Below are 20,428 nucleotides of genomic sequence, written 5' to 3'. Positions count from 1 at the left end.
GACAGCAAACTCGTGGCTGAACCAAGTCAAGAGTAAGACACACACACATGGTACCTGACACCTACACCTCCCATGAAGATGGATGTTTACCTGAAAGTGCATTTAGCTTCTTCAAGGCAAATGAATTATGTCCTGACAATCCATTCTTTCCCCAGCTGTGAGCACCACCAGCTTGCCCCTCACACAGAGTCATCAAGTATTATGAACTATTAACCAGAAAACAGATCATGTGATTCAATTCCACCTCTGCTAAAGGGCTTAACATGCTTTGGTGAGTAGACTAAGATTCATAAATACACACTTCAACTCTTTCTCAAAGAATTATTAACCAGCTCCATTAAAACAAGCTGAGCAATCGTGGAGAAAAAGGGCTGGCAAGAGAAATTCTTTGAAAAAAAATGTCACCAACACTAGACATGGCTTTTTACCATCTCTCTCTCCCTCCCTCTCTCTCTCTCTCTCTCTCTCTCCCACCCCTTTCTCTCTCTAATTCTGAGAGTTGGGAGAGGAAAGAAAGAAAATGGTATTATGCACGATATGAATTAATAAAACTGTGGAAAATGACAAACTCTTTCAACTTCACAAAGCAGATTTCCAAAGAACATAACAGGGTATTTGTAGAACTCAAACACAAAGTAGTCAAAGGGTGGCGATGGGCCAGGGAAGGCTGACAGTTTGTGGCTGAGATGGTCTCTGATAGCACATTCCCAGCTATTTTGTGAACCTATAATTTACAGTGTCCCTAACATCATACACTCACCTTACTTGTCTCCGTAACCCACTAGGTATTAATCTCCCTGGCAGGGGACTAACTATTCATTCCACATGTAGGTCTTGATCAGCTTTAGTTTGCGGATTTAAAGGTTGGGAGGGATGGTGGACAGGAATGAGATTAGGGTCAGTCTCAAACCTGGAGTAAACAGAAATATAAACCGTTCTCTGGGCTGTTTCTCTGGGTTTCCCAAGAAAGGCTGGAATTCAAGCCCTGGGAACAAACTTGCGGACATACCAGCTCCAGGAATGAGAGGGTTCCCCTCCTCCACACACCTTTATCAAATTCAAACTATTTTCCACATTCCTCCCTTACACAACCCAAGTGTACTTGTGACGCAGGCCTCAGAGCAAACTCTGGGCTGGCCCTTCCTTCTAGAAAGGGAAGTCCATGTAAGGACAGACAGCACACCCACACCGGGGGAGGGAAAAGAGGCATGACGACGCCTCCAAGAATGCAAGGCCCACGCAGGTGTGCTGGCACCTCCCAACTTCGGTGTGCTGGCACCTCCCAACTTCCTTTTTTAAAGGGCCTGATAAATCAGTACCGATAACAGTAATAAAACTCAACCGCCCAACACTCACTCACACAGAGCCAGGGCCCCTGCTCTGAGGGTGCGGCCCCACCAACTAGAGAAGGCCCATGGTTCTCCAAGTGTGCTGCAGGGACCCTGGAAGTTCCTGAGACCTCTTTGGGGATTCACAAGGCTAAAACTCTTTCCATAAATCTAAGGTATCATTCGCCCTTCTCACCCTTCATTGTCTCACAGCACACAGTGGAATTTTCCAGAAGGGACATGGCATGTGATGATGACATCAACACTGATGACTGTGGAGCTGTGTGCTTGTATATTCACACACATGTTCTACATATGTGTCAGTTTTAATCCCCATAAAATAAATAATGATAGACATAACACACATCAAATATTTGAGGATCCTCCATAATTGTTAAGAGTATAAATGGGCTTTAGACCAAAAAGTTTGAGAATTGCTCTACTAGTCCAGTTGAGAGGAGCTCTGGCAGCATAGTGCCTAAGGCACTTGACTGCTAACCAGAAGGCTGGCGGTTCAAATCCACCAGCCAGTCCTCCGAAGGAAGGTTGGGCAATCTACTTCCGTAGTGATACTGCCTCAGCAACCCAAGGAGGGGTCGCTATGAGTCGGGTCCAACTCGATGGCACATAACAACAACAGTCCAGTTGATAGAGTTACACCCTCAGCTCTGAAGCTGCCCCATGGGGCGCCATGCTTTTCTTTCCAACATAGCTTGAGTCACATAGTAGGTGCTTTTGAACAGGGGGTGATGATGGCAGCCTTATTATTATTCAGCTTGGGATGGTATCCTTTCTGTCTTTACTTTCACTCACAAATGGCCATGAAAACCTTAAGTTCCCTACAGACTTTGCCTCTGCCAAGCTGGAACCCAACTCCCTGCCATCACCACCTCCCATGGACAAAGATGGGCTTTTCTTGACTTTTAAACCAAGGTGGGGCAAAGTCGGCACAGAGAAACCACACTTCGTTGGCCCTAGCACCATTGTGTCTGAGTATCTCCTAGAGTCGGGCCTGTGTTACACACTCAACAGTGAGCAAAGCAGATATGGTGCCTGGCTTCAGTGAGCTTTCATTTTAGGGTGGAGGTGGATTACTCATCAAAAAAGAAAAAACCTCAAAGGCCCAGGCACAATGGCAAAAGGGAACTGTCACAGGCTCAGGGAAGGAGAAGGAGAAGGTGTTGGGAGAACAGATGTGTTAGGAGGATTTGACACAGGCAGGAAAACACAGAGGCTCAGGACTCAGCTGGAATGAGGCATGCTAACCAGAGAGACCCCTGGGACCCACTTCTGGCTACTCTTCTTGACCACCTCCGGTTAGAAATTCTTCTTCAGAAAGACGGTATTGTGAATTCTCACCTGGTCTTTCCTCCTGGTCTTCCATGGTTAATACTGTCCCTCTCAGGACATACCTAACTGTGTTTGTCACCTGACTGGATTGTCTCCGGGGCCCAGGCATGGCTGGCCCTGGCCCTGGCTCACAGGAGAATTCAGCAGCCCTTTGAGGAGCAGCAGCTACAGAGGGCCTCGGTGGCCCTTGTGTGTGTTTGTGTGTAGGGTTGACTTGGTGACCAAGAGGCCCAGGGGGAGTCTCCTTCAGCCATAACCTTCAGAGGGTCCCACCTCCCTGGCCTGGCCAATGCTAAGCAAGGTCTGCCTGCCACATCCCAGCTCTGGGGCATTTAGAGAAAAGGATACGGTCCTTTTGTTACTCAGGGACACAACTCCGTTGCTCTGGGAAACAAACACAAGCCAGAGGCTGTCATTTGGGGAAACGGCAAAATATCCAAGAAACAGCTTGAGGACGGGAGAGGGAAACTTCAGAGGTTAAAAAGGGAAAAAAAAAAAAAAAGCTCTGAAAGGCTGACCCAGAAGCCTTCTGGGAGGCTGGGCCCGAAAGCGCCAAGTCGGGCCTCAGTCTATTTCCTTCCCTCCGGGCACCCACTCGCACGCTGGGACCTGATGGATTTAAGATGGTGCAGGGTGCAGAAAGAGTCTCTTCGAACAAAACCCAGCCTTGAGGTCCCTAAGGTTCTCCTCCAGTATCTGCTGCAGAGGCGGGAAAACTTGACTTTTGCAACCAAAAATTACACCCCGACGCCCAAAAGTCGCAAATGGGTGCCGGGGCATCGGTGGAAACTGCAGCGTCCCTAAGTGGAGGCCAGACAGGGGCGGGAACCTAGCTGCCCCGTGGCACCTCCCCCCCCAAGCAAGGGGACAGTCCGCAAGCGCCACGCGGCGCGAGCTCCCGACGGGGCCTCTGCAATTAGGCGCGCGCGCGCGCGCGCGCGCGTGCGCATAAAGCCTACCAGCTTTAGCCCTTCTCCAGGTGCGCTCGCACTTCCGGCGGGTTTTCTCCCACACTCCCTTCCCAGGGCGGAAATTCCATGGCCTGCGCATGCGTTTCCCGGCTCTCCTGCTAGGTCGGGAGAGGAGGCACCCGGCTTCAGGTGATCCCGCCCCTCCCCCGAAGACTGGACCAATCATGCCGCCGTGGGCGGAATTTTAGCGAAGGGGCCCGCCCACGCGCTGCGAAAGACGTGTATCGATTGGTTGGCGCCGCGGGCGCAGGTGCGCGCTTCCTATTGGGTGTGGGCGGAGCGCGAGCTGCAGAGGCTTCTTCGCAGGCTGCAGGTGAGCGCGTGCCCGCGCTGCGGCTCCCGCCCCAGCTCGGAGGCGCGCCCGCGGGCTCGAGACGGAGGCAGCCGAGAGTGAAGCTGCGGCGCCGATCCTCTCCGCTCCGCCCCCTCCTCCTCCTCTTCAGTCGTCGCGGCCGCCGCGGAGGCTCGGAGGGAGGGAACCGCGTCCCCTCCCTCAGCGCTGCCAGTCCGACCCTCGATCCCGCTGCGTGAGGAGCAGCTGGAGCACAGCTCGGCGCGGAGACCCGAGCCGCCGCAGCCCCCTCTGCAGGTGCCTGTAAGGACGCATCGGGCCTCAGCTGCCCCCCGAGCCCGCCAGCCGCGCACTCGCTCCCGGTGCTCCTGAGGGGCGGCTCGGCTGGAGGAGGCCGCCTTGGGCTCGGCGCTTAGCATGAACCGCAGCCACCGGCACGGGGCAGGCAGCGGCTGCCTGGGCACCATGGAGGTGAAGAGCAAGGTGCGCGGGGTCGGGGCTGGGCGGAGCGGCAGGGCCGAGGCAGGGACCTGGGGGAGGCCAGAGAGCAGCTTGGAGCGCGGGGGGCGGCGAGCGTGTCTCGGGGGAGGCGAAGGGCCGGGCGGAGACCGACTGCGGAGCTGCCCCGCGGCTGGGACGGCAGGGGGCGGGGTAGCCGAGGCCAGAGGTGGTGGATAATAAACTCGCTGCAAAGGGGGCGGGCGAGGGGCTAGAGTCTGTTTGCCCCTGGCCTGATAGCAGGACCCAGTGGAGCATGTAGTCTCGTTCCTGTTCCAGGATGGGAGTCCGGCCCAGTCTGCACCTGAGGATGGGAAAGCATTTGAATGCAGTAGGAAGGTTTAGGGAATTCTCCCTACTGGGCAATGAGTCAAAGGGATTTGGAACACCCCGTGGTCCTATAATGTTACCCTTTTCGTGGTCCAGGGGTTCATCGGGGGGCGAAGAAAAGAGACTTTTTAAAGGTAGCTCTGTTTCCTGCTAGGAATTTTTCTGGCACTAACTTGGGTATGCATTTAATCTACAAAATTAACACTGTTGCCTGGTGGATGCTAGCACTTTACGGACGGTTTCAGTCTGGATGACCTTTTCATTCCATCGGGCTACCTTTTCGCATCCAGTCCTTTCCCCCTTGACCGAGGAACGGTGTGCCAATCTGGGGGTAATTACCTCGGTATCAACTGAATTCTTAAATTGCAAGGCTGGGCCAGCGGGGCAGTCCTCGGGGGTTAGTTAGGGAATGCTTTCCAAAGGGGGTTTTGAGCTGGAATTTGCAGGTGATCAGCAGCTACGGGAACAAATTCGACAAGCGTTTGATGAAGAGCTGAAAGAGGTTTAGATAGTCCAGTTCTGGTTTCACAGACGAGGCTCAGAAAAGCGATGACTTCGCCAAGCTCTGCTTTTAGGACAAAATCTTCAAGTTGTTTCACGGAATAACTTTTAGGCAGTATAGAATCCAAAACCGGGCATTGGCTGGGCCCTGAAAACATTTAGAACAGCGTTGGAAAGACCAGAACCCATAAAAGAATAGGAAAAAAAAAAAAAAAAAGCATATCACCTTCAAAAATGACGACATATCATTGAATGTAAAACTCCTTGGAATGTAAAATCAAGGAGTGATTTGAGGAAAGTATGGTGCAGTTAAGGAAAGCCTCCAGGAGCCTGAAGTGGAATGGTTTTTGTTATCTAGGGCTGATAAGCAAAATTCTGTAAGTTGCTGTAACAGAGTCACATCAAGAGTTTGAAAATATGTGTTCATTTTTAAACTTCATTTGCGACTTAAGAACTCATGGGTGAGGAATCGGCACTAGTCTCAGGAACTGTTTGATAATTTTAAGCAATTTAAGAAATGCACTCTTCTTTGTGTCCTTCACGGAACTGCGATGCCAAATTGAAGTGGCTTGCTTGAATGAAAGGGTTAAAATGACTCAAAATACGGAGAACTTTTTCCCTAGCAGCTAGTGGCTGGAGTAGTTCTGTCCATGCCCGTTGGTTGGACTTTCTCCTGGCAGTTCTGTTATAAATCTAGTTTGGGTTTGTGGGAGCTGAGGTTAAGAAAAGAAAAACACTTGAACTGTTGCATAATCTTAAAATTCAGCCCGTGGCCTTAATCTTGGTGGCAAATCCTTAATTTTTTTTATCGTGGGAAAAAATGAGTTAGGGATTTGATAATAAGGGTCAGTCTATATACACTGATAATTAACAACCAAGTAATCACCTATTCGAGTACTAGGAAACTTTGAGCGTTTGGGAACTGGAACTTCCAGATTTTTGCGCTCCTCTTCTGGCGGCTCATTTGTGAATCTTTCATAAACTGTGGCCAAACTGGATGTTGTGTGTTTGACCTGCCATAGCGCACCCGGTCTCTTTGATGGAATCCAGGCATTCGGAGAGCATGCACTGAGCGAAGTGGGGCTCCACCATTGTTCTACTCACTGCCGTTGAGCCGATCCCGACTCATAGCGACCCCTCCTTGGGTTTCCGAGGTGATATCTCTACGGAAGTAGATTGCTCGATCTTCCTTCCAGGCAGTGGCTGGTGGGTTTGAACTGCCAGCCTTCTGGTTAGCAGTCACATGCCTTAGATACTACATCACCAGAGCTCCCATCGTTGTTTTGGCTCTTGATAAATACGCAGGGCACACAGCCTTCTACGATGTCTGTCACACCTTATGTTTTAAATATATATTGTGGGTACATTTGTTTTTATTTGATTGAATAAAACACGTGTCCTCTTAACCAAAACCAAACCAAACTCACTGCCATTGAGGTGTTTCTGACTCACAGCGACCCCTTTTGGGTTTCTGAGGCTGCAAATCTTTCTGGAAGTACATTGCCCTGTCCTCCTTCCTCAGAGCAGTTTGAACTGATGACCTTCTGGTTAGCAGCCAGATGCCTTACCCACTGTGTCACCAGAGCTTCTTTCTTGTCATCTTAGCCATCTAAAAAATATTCGGACACAGTTTTAAATCAGTACTTCTTTTTACACTGCTGTCATGCTATTTCAGCTTTTTACAAACTGCTAACGGAGGTGGTAAACACAGCTAGGTAGTGTGCAGACCCATGCTTTAGGCTGTCTTTTCATTCAGCATAGAACACAGTGGCGTCAACTTTATTATCTTTGCTATGGAGGGGACGATGGTACAGATAATAAAATAATGGATAGTGTGGACAGCACTCCAGTGGCATTTGTGATACCAGCTGCCATGTGGTTTTTCTCTGGTAACTAGTATCTTCCTAATTGTTTCTCCAGAGATAGGAAAGTTCTTATAAACACGCTATGGTGTCCTTTAACCTTGAAACAGTGCTTGAACCATATCAAACCCACTGCTGTCTGGTCAGTCTCTACTCAGTGACCCTGTAGGACAGAATAGAAGTGCCTTTAAGGTTTCCAAGGCTGTAAATCATCACAGAAGCAGACTGCCTCCTGTTTCTTCCACAGAGTGGCGGCTGGTGGGTTTGACCTACTGATTGTTTGGTTGGCAACCGAGTGCTTTAACCACTGTGCCACCAGGATGCCTTCTTTGAACCATTAAACTTCCTGATTGTTAGTCATAGGGAATTGGAATATTAACATGAAGTTTGCATTTCTAGCATGCCAGCTGATACTGGGGGAAAGGAGTCCCGTCACGTTCTGGATGGCTAGGACAAACTGGAGGAGCTCTGGTAGCATAGTGCCTAAGGCACTTGACTGCTAACCAGAAGGCTGGCGGTTCAAACCCACCAGCAACTCCTCCGAAGGAAGGTTGGGCAGTCTACCTCCACCACTTTGGAAACCCAAGGAGGGGTCGCTATGAGTCCGACTCTAGGCACATGACAACAACAACAGGACAAACTGGATGCTGAAAAGCAGCTGTAAATGGTGCATCTAGTGAGTAATTCCTTTGTGAACATTTGCTGATAAGGTCTGAATTTTATCTGAGTGTTTTACTTCATGTAGTAAAAAGTTCTCTTAATCCTGTTGTTTTGCTGCAAGAAGCATAACAATTTCTGTTTTTTTCCTGCCAACATTTGCAAAAAGGCACAACTACTGTGAAGCCATACAGTTCCCCATTGTTTTTATCACAACATTTTAGCAAGAAAAAAAAGTTGAGAAAAGAATTTTTTTCCAGAGCTTTAGCAAAAATGTTGAAGCCCCACAACTTTCAGTTACTAAATGCCATTCCCCTTTGTAGAGTCTCTGGGTGGTGCAGGTGGTTGACCGCTGGACTACTTACCAAAAGACTGTGGTTCAAACCCACCCCAGGCACCTAGAGAGCTGCTTCTGAAGGTTGCAGCCGTGAAAGCCCCGTGGAGCAGCTCTGCTCTGGGGTCACCATGAGTCAGGATCGATCTGACAGCAGCTAACAGCGTTCCCATTCAGCTGTCAGAGGAAGTAATAAAGCTTGTGGTGAATCAGAAAGCAGTAGCAATTTTATGTTGTGATTCCAGAAGAAAGAAAATGGAGGAGAAACTATGACTTTTGATAACATCATAAGACTGACTCTGATAGGAGACTGACTCTGATAGGAAGGGTGTTCCCGGAGTTTTTATTTACTTTGTGATGTGAAGGTGTGACTAAACTTTTTGAGAGCTTTAGGTATGAGTCACCTTATTTTCTTGATAAATGTTTGTTTCAGGAATGTGTTTTGGAAATTTTTAAATTATTTACTACAAGTAAGAGGTAGTTTCTGTATGTTTGAATTTTAATGTGAAACCAGTGAGTAGTGTGGGTATGATCAAGGCAGGTGAACACCTTAGGTATAGCAAACGCAGTGGACCCAGACACCCCATAGACCCTTGGGAAAATGAATTGACATGTTTGTAAGCTGCTCAAGTTATTATGGTAGGGGCTTTCTGGGAATGGTGGTTAAGGCAGTCTCAGCAGTACTTTAATATTTCTTACTAATAATGAATATTTAGAGGGAAAGTGAATTCAGTGGTCCAAACACATTTGGGAAGCATTTGTTTCTATATAGTTATTAAAAAAAAAAAAAAAATCAACTCTGGACGTTAACCGAGCCTCTGGGCTGTTTCTACAGCTATTCCTGAGAGAGTGGGTATCTAGCACTTCCAGAACCTCAGACTGGGACGCTTTGCGAAGAAGGCTGATGGGCCTTTCTTCAGATTTGAGGAAATGCCGTGGGAGTCCCATAGAAAGTTACAAATTCTGCTTTTTAGAGACTGTTGAATAAGCGCCACTTTAGTGCTTTGGCATTTGGCAGTCAGAGGTGCCTGGAGGAGGGATGCTGACCTGAGTGTCAGAACTGTGAAGAGAAATGCAGGGCCTGATGGAGACTGTGGCTCCTCCTCCTGTGATCCCCTAGAACCTCGGGGGTAGTTACTCTCTTTACCCACTAATTGGTGAGCTTTGGGAGCCGGCCTGAACCTTTCAGTCTCTGGGGCCTAGCTCTGTGCCAGCCACATAAACATTTGTTGCATTAGTTGGGTCATTGTAGGGTGTGTATTGGATGTATCAACAAAGCTTCTTCAACTTAGGGAAGGTGCTTCTCTCTGGGCCTGTTTTTTTAATCTGTCCACTCTATGTGTATAGTACCTATGACAAAGCAAAAAAACCCCACTGCTGTAGAGTCGATTTTGACTCATAGCAAATCCCCCCTGTTGGGTTCCCGAGGCAGTAAATCTTTACAGAAGTAGATTGCCCAGTCTTGTTTCCAGAGTGGCTGTTGGGTTTGAACCGCCAACCTTCTGGTTAGCAGTCAGATACCTTAGGCACTGTGCTACCAGAGCTCCTTACCTTAGGCCAAGGAGTACAAAATCCTGTATATTTTGCTATTAATCCTTGCCACGTCCCGTGAAATCGTAGGTCCCTCTTAGATGCCTTTTTTTTTTTTTCTTTTTCCTTTTTGCCAATGCTTGAAATAAAGACTAAAGACTTGGACACATCTTTGGTTCCCCTTGACCTACGTGAGGAGAGGCTGTCAGGGTGTGGTCTCCAGACAGGGTTTGAGCTGAGTCACTCTGCTGGACAGTCCCCAGAGAGGCAGGTGCCCCAGGGATTGAGCTGAACCGCATCTCTTGAAGGGAGTGGCCTTCAGAGATGTGACAGCCAGGAAGTACATGCATGTACCTTTCTTAAGCAGTTGTAGGGCCTGGTAATGACGTTTCTGACAATACACTGTGTTATTAGAAATCTTTATTAAGGGAAATACTGTTTGTTAATATTTTTATGGCATCTTTCTGTTACTCTGTGCTTGGTTGGTTGGTTTAATATTGTGGTTTGGGCAAAAGTTGTTACTTATATTTGTTTGTTTTTTAATCCTTTGTATGTTTGTTATATTTATAGTTTGGAGCTGAATTTCGTCGTTTTTCACTGGAAAGATCAAAACCTGGAAAATTTGAAGAGTTTTATGGATTACTGCAGCATGTTCATAAGATACCCAATGTTGACGTTTTAGTAGGTTATGCAGACATCCATGGAGACTTACTACCTATAAACAATGATGATAATTACCACAAAGCTGTTTCCACAGCCAATCCATTGCTTAGGATTTTCATTCAAAAGAAGGGTAAGTACCGCTGTTTATAAAATTGTTTTAAAAATAGGAGCAGTTTGTTTCTCCTTGGGTAGGATACACAGACTTGGCCCCAAACTTAGTGAATAAGCATTTCGGGTGAATCTTCGCTGTTTACTAGCAAGTATGTTGAAACATTTGTGATTGTTGCTTTAATTTAGTATCTTTACATTTCACTAAGTGTACTTTAGGAAATTTGTGTTTGTAACACTAATTTTTACTTAAGATTCTTTATAGAAATTAGGAATTTATTGAATCTTTGTTTGATTGAATGTATTAGATCCATTCAGAAAGATGTGGTAGAAATCGTGGCTTTGGGGTCAGAGAAACAGTCCAGCTTTTTTGATGGCAGCCAGCTTTTAAGTGCTGTATTTCAAAAAACCAACCCCACTGTCATCTAGTCGATTCTGACTCCTAATGATCTTCAAGGTCAGAGTAGAACTGCCCCATAGCATTTTCAAGGCTGTAAATCTTTGTGGAAGCAGACTGCCTCATCTTTCTCCTGCAGAGTGGCTGGTGGATTCAAACTGCTGACCTTTTGGTTAGCAGCTGAATGTGTTAACAACTGCCCACCAGAGCTCCTTAGTACTATATTTAGTGCTTAAATAAATTCATGAAGAAAGGTTATTTAATCCTCCTGAGCCTCCCTGTCTTTATCTATAGACTGAGTGTAACACCACAGAGAGTAGCGTGACAGTAGCGTGAAGGTGCAGTGCTGGGCATCCAGGAGAAGTTTTCTTACCTCTTAGGACCTTCTCCACAGGGAAAGTATAGAATTTTTAGTTTAATTATCTGGAAAAGTAGATAAGAAGCCATTATTTTGGAGGGGTATAAACACTGATAGTAGTTTTATTAGTTTTGAGAAGAACTAACTATTTGGAACCTTTTCTTCTTAAACATTGTGGTCTCGTATGTATGTGTGTGCCTCTGTTTGTGTGTCTGGTGGGAGTCATGGTGTGTGCCATTCATTCTTTTCTCTTTCATAAATTAAGAGGTTTGAGAAGCCATGGTCAGAGCAGGGAGCCTGGTATTGGTGGGATAATTGAAGTCTTACTATGTTTATAAACCAATCAGCTCGTGAAAACTCAGCTTGCTGGTGAAATGGGTAAGGATTTCCCTTGAAGTAAAACTTGATTCCAATCAGTTGATAAGCACTGGGCCACTCCTAGGGCTTTGACATTCCACTGCTCTGGTAGCAGAGTACCTGAGACGCTTGACTGCTAACCAGAAGGCTGGTGGTTCAAACCCACCAGCCACTCCTCGGAAGGAAGGTTGGGCAATCTACTTCCGTAGTGATACCGCCTCAGAAACCCAAGGAGGGGTCCCCAAGAGTCGGGTCCGACTCAGTGGCACATGACAACAACACAACATGTCTTTGCTTTTCTGGGTTTGGAGGAATAAAGTCCACCAACAAAATGAACCTCCAGGAGCAACTGATGTCCATGTTGTGTGGCTATTTACAAACTCACACCCCCTGAGATGGACATCGTGGATATTTAACAGAGCTGCGATGACATTAATTTGGCGGTGAAGGCTGAAGGAGCGGGCATCAGTCTTTTACAGAAGGGAACAAGGAACAGGCAGGGGAGAGACTGCTGGGAAGCTGCCACTGCAGAGGGGACAGGTGAGGAACAGAGCTTGTTGGTGAGTGCCGTCAAGTCTGTTCCGACTCCGCAACCCCGTGGGACGCAGGAGAACTGCCCCACAAGGTTTTCTAGGGAGCAGATCACCAGGTTTTCTCCCACAGAGCCACTGAGAGGGTTCAAGCTGGCAACCTTCTGGCTAGCAGCTGAGTGCCTCCAGGGCATTTTGAAGAAAAGGGAAACACTTGCGAGTCATTGTACCCACAGCTGAGTGGTATAGAGGTGAAGGGGAGTCCAACAAGGAACTGCTTTCCGGTTTTGAGCTGATGGTGGGGACATGCCATGTTGTTGTTGTTATGTGCTGTTGAGTCGGACCTGACTCATAGCAAGTTTCAAACTGGTCAGCAGTTTGAATCCATAGCGACCCCTCTGAGGCAGTATCACTATGGAAGTAGATTGCCCAACCTTCCTTCCTAGGAGTGGCTGGTGGCTTCGAACTGCCAGCCTTCTGGTTAGCAGTCAAGTGCCTTAGGCACTATGCTACCAGAGCTCCTAGGGACAGTGCCATAAACAAGCAGAATTTGGAAGAGGGATTGATTTGGGAAAGAAAATTTTAAGTTTAATCTTACAACAGGTAAGCTTATAAGTCTAGTGATTTGGACATCTCATGCAGGAAATTGAAGATGGTAGCAACTCGAAAACGGAGGGTTGAAATTGTGGAGAAGACACAGGGCAAGACGAGCTGAACATGGAAAGTTCTGTAGGAAACTGGGGAAGGCGACGTCCAAACAGGAGAACGAAGGACAGGACACTGGAGTGGAGCCGTCATTTTCCAGCAGAATATGTTAAATAATGAGTTGCATAACAGGCCTTTCTTGTTAACAGTGTTAATTTTCATTAAAAATTTAGTTGCTGTTTAGAACATGTATGCAAATGTAACATGACTGTTTTTAAACAGAGCCATCTGATAAAATTTTGTTGATTATCCCCGTCATTCAAAAGATTATGGAAGCTGGATTATACCACATGTTTTTGTTGATGGAATTGTAATACATCATGGAATCAATCCTTACATCCTTTAAGAGTTGTTGTCTAACATCTTCTATTTCCTTTTTAAAATTTTTTGTAGTACTGGGTGGTATAAAATTTCTTTAAAAACTAGAGGAGCCCTGGTGGCACAATGGTTAAAGCATTTGGCTGCAAACCAAAAGGTCAGTGGTTAGAGCCCGTGAGCCGCTCTGCGGGAGAAATATGCAACAGTCAGCTTGGTTGAAGGTTCCGGCCTTGGAAACCCTCGAGACAGTTCTAGTCTGCCCTGTAGGGTGGCTGTGAGTTGGATAGCTTGATCGCAGTGAGTTTTCTTTTTTGTCTTTGGTATAAAATTGGAGTTTGATGTTTTTCCTGTGTCTCCATTGAACCCTTTGAAGGCTTTTGCTTTTGGTGTAGGCGTTGCAATTTAGAAATAAGTTTATGTGAATCAAAGTTTTCTGTGTAGTGGAGGTAAATTACAAAAACACAATAACCCTTGCAGTTAGAAACAGGAAAAAACACACACAAAAATTGGAAATAGGCAGTCCATTCAGTAGAACGGTTTCAGTTTCAAAAATCGTAAATTTAATACAAGTACGACTTTAGCAATAAATGAAACTAAGTTGTTAATTCGTTCCTGCTTCAAGCCCTCTGCTGGCTTCCCATTGAAACCAGAATGGAATGCTGATGTGAATGTCCCAACCCTCATCTTCTCCATTCTCCCGGTTCCTCAGCACCTTTCCTTCTGGCCCTCAGGCTGGGTAAGGCTGTTCCTGTCCCTGGTGGTGTGTTTTCTTCCCTCTAGGTCGTCCCAAGCTGCCTCCTTGCCCTTCAGATCTTTCCTGGCTCAAATAACAACCTCCAGGAGAAGTGACTTCTTTAACCTTACTTAAAGCAACCTACCTTTCCACCTCTACTGGAGGAAGACCTGGAGTTACCTTGTTTATGAACTTGTTAGCTTGTTTATAGGATCTCTGGTGGCATAGTGCCTAAGGCATTTGACTGCTAACCAGAAGGCTGGCTGTTCAAACCCACCAGCTACTCCTTGGAAGGTTGGACAATCTACCCCAAGGAGTTTTGTTTTTTTTTTTATGCTTGTTTACTGCCCACAGGCCTCAGCCTCTGAGGGGTGATAGACTTAGCCCAGAGCTATGTGACTTACCTTGATAAACTTTTCTTTTTTTAAGGAAGCTCAATAGACGCTTAAGTAGAAAGCTGATTTCATGTGAACCTTTGTTGTTGTTGTTGTTATGTGCCGTCGAGTCAAACCCGACTCATAGCGACCCCTCCTTGGGTTTCCGAGGCAGTATCACTACGGAAGTAGGATTGCCCAACCTTCCTTCCGAGGAGTGGCTGGTGGGTTTGAACCGCCAGCCGTCTGGTTAGCAGGCAAGTGTCTTAGCCACTATGCTACCAGAGCTCCCTAACCTTAATGGACATTAAATCCAGGAAAGCACAATGTTCAACATTGTTTTCTTTTACTGCGTAGTTAGAACAGTTTCTGTTTTCTCGCCTTGTTGTTTCCAATTAAAGAATCCACAGGGTAGCAGTTACATGTGACATGGTATCAAGTGATTTTTAAAAAGCAAATTTCATGATTTAAGATTAAGTGGTCTTTTAAAACCTGATGCATTCTACTATTTAAAGTGTCTTTAAATTGAAAGCTGAAGATTGAATGCGTAAAGTCTGAAGTTGAAGATAGCGTTATATTGTATATCTTGAAAAAATTATGTTTTAAAGTAATTTGTTGTTCAAAGAAAAACCCATACTCTTATTTCTCAGGGTGTTATCATGGAAGCAAAACAAAAGACAAAAACCTGATATCCTAAAAGTTACTGTCACAAAGAGAATTCCCAGGTTTTTTGCCAACACCAACCCATTGGAGTTTGCTGTCCTCATGTATTTGAGAGAGGGAAAAAGAGAAGGCACAAAATGGCATTTTTTCCTTCCTTGTTTGGGTTGTTATTATGCACTACTCACTGCTGCTGAGTCAGATCCAACTCATAGCGACCCCTCCTTGAGCTTCCGAGGCGGTATCACTACGGAAGTAAATTGCCCAGTCTTTCTTCCAAGGGGTGGCTGGTGGGTTTGAACCGCCAGCCTTCTGGTTAGCAGTCACATGCCTTAGGCACTATGCCACCAGCGTTAGGCAATTTTAGAAAATTTGGCTGTACCATTTAAAAGCGCCCAGGTCAGTCTTACAGGTTTGGAATACAGCTGAGGACGTGTGTAGTTTTTACAAGCTTCTTGGCCAGTTATAATGATCAGCTGGTCTGGGATCCATTGACCTGTTACAGTACCAGCTTCTCACTATATCACGGTCTACTTTTGTATGGCATCAGACAAATTGTCTGCATCTTGGGTTTATTCAGCCTAAACATGGTCTCATTTGGGATCCTCACAAGCACATGCGTTATGACCCAGAGAGATACTTAAAACTGGGCCCCTACCTCATCTCTTTGACCTTTACTGTACACTGGGCATTATTTTGTAGAGTTTAATTCAGAAATGGCTTACGGGATATGCCATTTAATAGTAAGTTATTTAAAAAAAAAAAAAAAAAGTTTAGCAAAAGGTATGGCCCACAAAATAAAGAAGAAATGGCCCAGTAACACCTCTGACTATGGCACCGGTTGCTCATGATCTGGGTGTCACGTTTTATGCATACTTACTTTCTCAGCCAGTCACCAAGTCTATTAAAACTGTGTTCTAATTATTTTTCATATTTGTTTCCTCATCACCACTGCCTCTGCCAGGCACCATGCTAAATGACCACAGTAGCCTTCTGTCCACCTCCAGCTTGTAGTCAAGAGTGAGTTTGCAAGAAACCCAGGAGATTACCATCAGTCTACTGCTGAAAATCCTTGCTTTTCTTCCTGTTGCCCTAAGGTGGTGTCCGTAAATCTCAACACATCCCTGGAAGCCCTGTCTGTCTGTCTGGCCCCTGGCTCTTGTCTCCTCTCTCCCACCCAGCCCTCCATTCTGGCTATATTGGACTTCTTCATCCACACCACCCTCACTCCATATTCGTGTCCTGTGCCTGGAATGTTCTCCCCTCACTTTTCCCTACTCCCTCCTCTTGCCGTCTTTCCAGTCTGAGTGTAAACCTCTCTTCCCTCGAAAAGTCTTCCCTTTTGCAACCAGGTTAACCAAAACCAAACTCAATTATACTGGGTCGGTTCTCGCTCTCAGCAACCCCTCCTTAGGTTTCCCACACAGTATCTCAGGTTAGGTCCCGGTTTACACGGCCCCATGGCACAATTCTTGGCTTTCATACCATTGTGATGGGTATTTAAAATGACTTGTTCATTGCCATCTCCTAGATTATAAACACCATGAAAGCAGGCATTGTATCTATTTTGTTTCTGAATTAGCATCACAGAGTATAGTGCCTGGCATATAATAGGTGCTTATTAAATATTTGATGGGTTTTCATACAATAGGAAATGAGTCTTCAAAATTTGAATATTGCTTTAAGTGATGTTTAATTCTTTCAAAGTGGTCAAATCTATTTCCTTTAACCATTTTTTGGATTAGAACAAGGGTTAGGTCAACTTTGTCCTGGTACCTGTTTTTATAAATAAAGGTTTATTGGGAAACAATCATGCTCCTTCGTTTATCTATCGCCTGTGGCTGCTTTGCAACATCTAAAATGTATACTTTCTGGCTCTTTACAGAAAAAGATTGTCCAGGCCTGGATTACAATGTTCAAAACGTTACTGAATTCTTCCCCATCTTCCTCCTGCACTTCAAATAGGATGTAATTCTAAACTTTCTTGCTGCCTCTGCCATGAACTGTTCTTGTTTCTTCCTGTGCAAAGTTGCTGGTGGGGTGCCTATATATAAAGCTGTTTGGTTTTTCAAATTTGCTTTTCACTCATGGTAGGCCTTTTATCGGTGCCTGCCACTCACTGCTGGATCCTTACTCCTCTGACTTTGTGACTTATGACCCTCTGTGAGTTAAGAAACAAGATAACCAGGCATTTCAGAGTTAATGTTTAAAGAACAAGAGATTTGAAGAGAGAGCGGCAGGGCTCCTCTGTGAGGAGAGCACAGGAGCTTGTTTTGTGTGCGAGGAAGCGAGACTTCTCATTTGAGGCTCAGAGGCCTTCTGGGTGGCTCCTTGTCTGTCCCAGTCAGGTGAGGAACAGCCCAGGATGAGTGAGGTGTTGCTGTGTACACCCTTGTCGTTCGCTGTTGCGTAAGCCTGGTTGGCTTGTCCGAGTGGAAGGTGGCTGTGCAGCGAGGTTCCACGCGTTACACCTCCTCCTGCGTTTATGCTCTGGTCCGCGTGCTCGGGTAGAAGGTCCGCTTCCGGTCCCTGGGGACGTTCACCTTTACACTTTCAACTAACACCCTGTACCGTGGCTTTGTGCCAAAATATTTCTTTTCCCAGTGGCTGGAAACTGATTAGCTAGATGGGAGAACAAAGGTGCCTTTGTCTGGGGGCATATTGCTCTTGAGAACTCAGGGGAGGGAGCGCCTTCAAGCCCAGTCGAGATGCATGGCCAGATTATGCAGATTGGGGGTTTCTGGTCAGGTTTCCCATGAGCACGTATGTGGGCAACTTAATGTCGTTCTCAGTTTGTATGGTCTGGAATTTCCTTTATAAATGTTATGTATGCTTCCATTGTGCATTATTTTACAATGAAAATGCTTGGTTTTGAGAAAACACATTCAGTAGACAACTGTTTTTGAGAGTGTTTGGGGCCAACTTTTGCCAGTAAGATTGTTGTATTAATGGGTTTAGTTTCAAAGCCAAAATACAAATAAATCTGTCTCTGTAAGAACCCAGTGTAAGTTCTTTATCTACAGATGAGAACAGAAAGTATCCCCGTGGGGGAAAGAAATAATAAGTTATTCCTAGTCTTGAATGTTAATGTGAAACTAGTTTTTGAAGAGTTCAAGCACTATCCGAAAGAGTCACTAACGCTTTTGGTCGTTTCACATTTGACACAGATTTAATGGTGAGTGTTCATCATGTAAAGTTGACAGCCTGGTAAGGAAACCTGGGTTCTGGGTCTGTCTCTGTGGCTTATTTGCCCCCTTCATTTCCTGCTTTATACGGTAAAGATGATCATGGCTTCCCGTAGGGGAGGTTGAGGCCTGAAGGAACAGTTACAGTGCAGGCACCCGGCACAGTGCTCGGTAACCAGCGCTGTCACCATTGCCTGACGCGCCAGCTGAGACTGGAACTTTGAACTAGTTCCTTTTTGTGGGAGGAGCCTTTTGTTTCTTATTTTTACTTTAAAAAAAAAAAAAATCTAACTTAGCTTCGTTTTCATCAACCTCCGACGACAGAAGTGGGAGAAAACGTGTAAATTTACACAAATGAATGTTAGCGTCCTGTCCTCATCTGGTTATTTTAAAGAAAACCAAACTTGATTTTAACTTTGTTCCTGCTGTTGCCTTTATTTCTTTTTCTGCCTCTCATTTTCTGATTAGATTTTTGTTTATAGATGGTCTCCCTTCAGTCTGTGGTTGAACAACATCTGGTTTTAGGTCCTCTGTTTTCCCTCACTTTACATCAGAGATTAGAAATGGGTGGTTTGAGGATTGATTTCAATCTTCAGATATGTTATTTGACCCAGACAAGGTTTGTTTTTGTTTTTGTTTTTTAAGTTGTTTTTTCAATTAGATGTCAGCATTTAAAAATGGGATGATTTTACTTAAAAAACCCTGGCTTTCTGGCGTCTGCTGGAACATGGGATTTGGGCACATGAACCACTGGCCCTGCGCGGGGAGCTGCCCGGAGCTGAGAAGGTGTCCCCTTCGCCAGAGTCCTGACTGCTCCCCGTCCTTGACGGCACCCACACTGAGACACATGTCTTTACACGTAGTCTATTTCACATAGTAAAGAAAGGGGTTAAAAATCCTACAACTTTGTCTCTTTCAAGAGGGCGAAAATGGAAGGTTAAGAATTCCCCCCGTAAAGCTGGGGAGAGAGTGTTTAATTGTGGCCGTGAAAACCAGAATTTATGGGTTCGATGTGCACCAACTTCACTTCACTTTGTTGTTCCTGAAGGGGGGAGGCTCTGGGGTAATTGACAGACTTTTCTCCCTGGAATGTTTGTTATTTGTCATCTATGTGAGAAATTTGTTTTGCTTTGTAGTATTGTTGCTGCTGATGATAAAGCAGGGAACAAGATGGTGGTGATTCTGAGCTCTGCTTTGTATATTTTAATTGAGCATTTTATCAAAAACAACTTAATTTTGTGATATGTGCTTGAGAGGTCCACCTAGTGGTTCTTTTTCGGTATGGCATATCTGATTGCTGTGCTACATTATGATCTGATTAGAATAAGCTAATATTTAACTAGTTTATTTGTGTACCAGAAGCTTTTAAGGTACCTTTCTGTACGAACTCAACTGCACATAAATGGCATTTTTCACAACATTTCTGTAATTATTTTATTTTATCTTGTTTTTAAACAGAAGAAGCAGACTACAGTGCCTTTGGTACAGACACGCTAACAAAGAAGAAGAACGTTTTAACTAATGTATTGCGTCCTGACAACCATAGAAAAAAGCCACACATAGTCATTAGTATGCCCCAGGACTTCCGACCTGTGTCTTCCATTATAGATGTGGACATTCTCCCAGAAACGCATCGTAGGGTTCGTCTTTACAAATATGGCACCGAGAAGCCCTTAGGATTCTACATCCGGGACGGCTCCAGCGTCAGAGTCACCCCACACGGGTTAGAGAAGGTCCCAGGGGTCTTCATATCCAGACTCGTCCCCGGAGGCCTGGCTCAGAGCACGGGACTGTTAGCTGTCAACGATGAAGTGTTAGAAGTTAATGGCATAGAAGTTTCAGGGAAGAGTCTTGATCAAGTAACAGACATGATGATCGCAAACAGCCGCAACCTCATCATAACAGTGAGACCAGCAAACCAGAGGAATAACGTTGTTAGGAACAGTCGGACTTCTGGCAGCTCCGGCCAGTCTACTGATAACAGCCTCCTTGGCTACTCACAGCACGTTGAACCAAGCTTTGAACAGGAGGACGAAGACAGCGATGAAGATGATATTATAATCGAAGACAATGGAGTGCCACAGCAGATTCCTAAAGCTGTTCCAGCTGCTGAGAGCCTGGAGTCACTGACACAGATAGAACTCAGTTTTGAGGCTGGACAGAATGGCTGTATTCCTTCTCATGAAGTGAACCTAGCACCTGTGGCAAGTGGGACAAACACAGAATCTGAAACACATGCTGCAGATCAAAAACTTTTAGAAGAAGATGGAACCATCATAACATTGTGAAACCACTGTCAGATGGTTTTCTGAGAGAGGATGCCACGGGACTTGTCAATTTGGCTAGTTTAAAGCACATATATATATATGTATATGTATACATACATA

At 45.6% G+C, this 20,428-nt stretch overlaps 1 protein-coding gene across 1 annotated transcript; it reads left to right on the top strand.

Moving 5' to 3' along the window:
* The first annotated feature begins 4,358 nt into the window (after nucleotides 1-4,358).
* PARD6B (par-6 family cell polarity regulator beta) lies at nucleotides 4,359-20,329 on the top strand. Its single transcript, XM_007938315.1, has 3 exons — nucleotides 4,359-4,424; nucleotides 10,224-10,446; nucleotides 19,500-20,329. The coding sequence occupies exons 1-3, from the start codon at nucleotides 4,359-4,361 to the stop codon at nucleotides 20,327-20,329; spliced, it is 1,119 nt and encodes a 372-aa protein (XP_007936506.1).
* Nucleotides 20,330-20,428: the final 99 nt, after the last annotated feature.

Source organism: Orycteropus afer, unplaced genomic scaffold (assembly GCF_000298275.1).
Source record: "Orycteropus afer afer isolate SDZICR_OR568_19922 unplaced genomic scaffold, OryAfe1.0 scaffold00049, whole genome shotgun sequence".
NCBI lineage: Eukaryota > Metazoa > Chordata > Mammalia > Tubulidentata > Orycteropodidae > Orycteropus > Orycteropus afer.
The sequence above is the reverse complement of the archived record's forward strand: the minus strand, read 5'-3'. Positions and strand labels throughout refer to the sequence as shown.